The sequence below is a fragment of the Amphimedon queenslandica genome, unplaced genomic scaffold (genome assembly GCF_000090795.2).
Source record: "Amphimedon queenslandica unplaced genomic scaffold, v1.1 AMPQUscaffold_12366, whole genome shotgun sequence".
Lineage (NCBI taxonomy): Eukaryota > Metazoa > Porifera > Demospongiae > Haplosclerida > Niphatidae > Amphimedon > Amphimedon queenslandica.
The window spans coordinates 1-2,468 of record NW_003547397.1 but is presented as its reverse complement, the minus strand read 5'-3'; the positions used below and the strand labels follow the sequence as shown (position 1 = coordinate 2,468).

General features: G+C 32.7%; 1 protein-coding gene across 1 annotated transcript in view; it reads left to right on the top strand.

Moving 5' to 3' along the window:
* The window catches only part of LOC109587952 (uncharacterized), a 3,795-nt gene extending 2,274 nt beyond the window's left edge, over positions 1-1,521 (top strand). Inside the window, exons 3-8 of the mRNA XM_020004159.1 lie at positions 8-480; positions 532-595; positions 655-708; positions 793-848; positions 907-1,015; positions 1,130-1,521. Coding sequence (XP_019859718.1) covers positions 8-480; positions 532-595; positions 655-708; positions 793-848; positions 907-1,015; positions 1,130-1,266 — 893 coding nt within the window. The 3' untranslated portion in view covers positions 1,267-1,521. The remainder of the gene's footprint in view (positions 1-7; positions 481-531; positions 596-654; positions 709-792; positions 849-906; positions 1,016-1,129) is intronic.
* The last annotated feature ends 947 nt before the right edge of the window (positions 1,522-2,468 follow it).

Here is a 2,468-nt window from a genome sequence, read left to right as displayed (position 1 = left end):
CGATTAGCCATTACCATCAATCTTCATTCCAAAGTTGAGAGAAGAAGTATCTATCGTAATCGTGTCTGCTTCTCTTATGGTCGTCCTTCTGATGATTTTGTTCTCACTGATATTAATGATGCTATTCAAGTTGATGTGTTGAGATATGTTCCTGAAAGTAGTCATCCTGTTCCTTTTAGGACAGTTTGTCAGCAAATATTGAAGTTATTAGATGATTGTTGCCAAAAAGTAGAAGAAACTCTGATTCTTTACTATGGTCACCATACTGGTCGATCATCAAGAAGAATACAATACGTGTGTCAATGCAGACGTTTAAAGGAAGTCCATTACATTCAAGACATTGATGCTGAGAAGCAGACGTGCTCTGATCCTGTTTACTGCAAAAAGAAAAGACGCCCTCGCTCCCTAACTAATAATGAGTCACTGTGGTTTAAAGAAAAGACAAAACATATGCCACAAGAAAAACAGCTCCAATTAGAGGTATAAAATAATAAAAAATGACATTATTTTTATTCTATCTCTATAATCTAGACTTCACCTAGACTCCTAGACCTAAAAGAGGATAATGTCGATGATGTTGATGATGATGAAACTAGTAAGTGGCAGGCAGATTATACTATATGACATGCATATTATTCTTTATGTATAATATAGCACTATTAATTCAAAAGGTCAAATCAACTACTAATTACTCACCCACACAGATCAGTGAGTCCAATGATGATCAACAAGAAGATGTGATCATTCACTGTCACTAGTTTTACATTATTTATGTACTTATTGTTAATTTAGATATTATTCTTCAAAAGCTAACATTACTAACGTCAAATTTGGAACGTGGTATTAAGGTAATTTAACATCAGAAACACTCCTCATCATCATTATTTTACTATATTGTGTGTGTAGGGAGATGGAGGAGTAAAGTGTAATAATAATAAAGATAAAGGAACAACAACCAACACTTTGAATGAATCTCAGGAACATGGAAGTACTTCAATAGAGAAAGGACAGTCTGGTAAGATATGTACACATCATCCATTAACAAACATTATTATAATTATTGTACATTGAACTATACAAACATTATGTGTATGTATCAAGTATTATTGGTATTTAATATAATGTATAGATATTGATGTACTTAAGATCAATGATGAAGTACAAGAAACACTCACTGATAAACTGCTTGGTAAAACTAAGAGAGTATATAGTGTTATTATTATCATGCAGGTAATACAGATCTTGCTACAGTCCTTCAAGAATTAACATCAAATCAACAGTTTGATTATGCTAAAAACTGGAAACAGTTAGGCCTGTACTTAGGATTATACCAACCAACTTTGAGTGCAATTGAAGTAAACTGCAGAGGACAAGTACAGGATTGTCTAATGGAGTGTCTATCTTCCTGGCTAAAGAGAGAGGATGGAGTAAGAGAGACAAGAGGAGGTGGATCAAACTGGATATCATTAGTAGCAGCACTAGATGCAGTGGGAGAGAGGGAGGTTGCTAACAACATTAGAATAAAGTATAACCTATAAACTAGCAGTATAACATATCTGGAGGCACTCAATGAGCATCCATAACAATAAAGTTATCTTAATATATTTTTACCGGGTATATAGTTTTAATTAATTTATACAAAAATATTATTTTTTATTATTTAAAATAATAATGAGAGAAGGAGGTAATAATAATAACTGATAGAGAGATGATGATAGTTAAAGAATAGCACAAGGACTGATCCTTTTCATTTCTGTAATGCAATACTGGACAGGTTTATCAAGAACAAGCCTTTTGCTGCTTATTAACTTATTGCAGTGATAATATTTATATTTGCCAATGTGCACATAAAATGCTTAGCTATTTGCTAAACTGCTATTATTAAAATTGTTATTTAAGTTGTAAAAATTCTCTGAGAGAAATAAGCAGCTTTTCTTTGCTGTACTCTGTCTCCCAGTGACATCATTAGATTCATAAACTCCAAGAGATCAAAGGAATAGTTTGTGAATTTAGCATGAGGTGTACCCATTTGAGGATGAAGACCCTGTATAGGAAATAAAGGAAATATTAAAGGTACCGTAATTTGCCTTTTTTTCGTTGTGGAAATATTTTCGTATGGTCCTAAAATGACGAAAATATTTCAATCGAAAATTTTTGAGCAACCAAAATTTGTGACCTAATTCATCAAAGAAAGACTAAGGTACGGCCTGATAAGTAGGTATCTTCTTGCAGCTCTAACCTTGCTCTATCCACTGGTGCTTGCTGTACTTCAATCAGTTGCTTCACTACTGAGTTATAAAATAAAACGGTCCACCATGTGACAGAAGTAGCCATTTAATTTTTCCGTTTATTATCCGTAAATTGGTCATTGCTGCATCTCCAGTACTATTATTATTTATTATTATTATTATTAAACAACTTCACAGCACATACAAAATATACAAGAATAAACATTAACCGATAAGAAA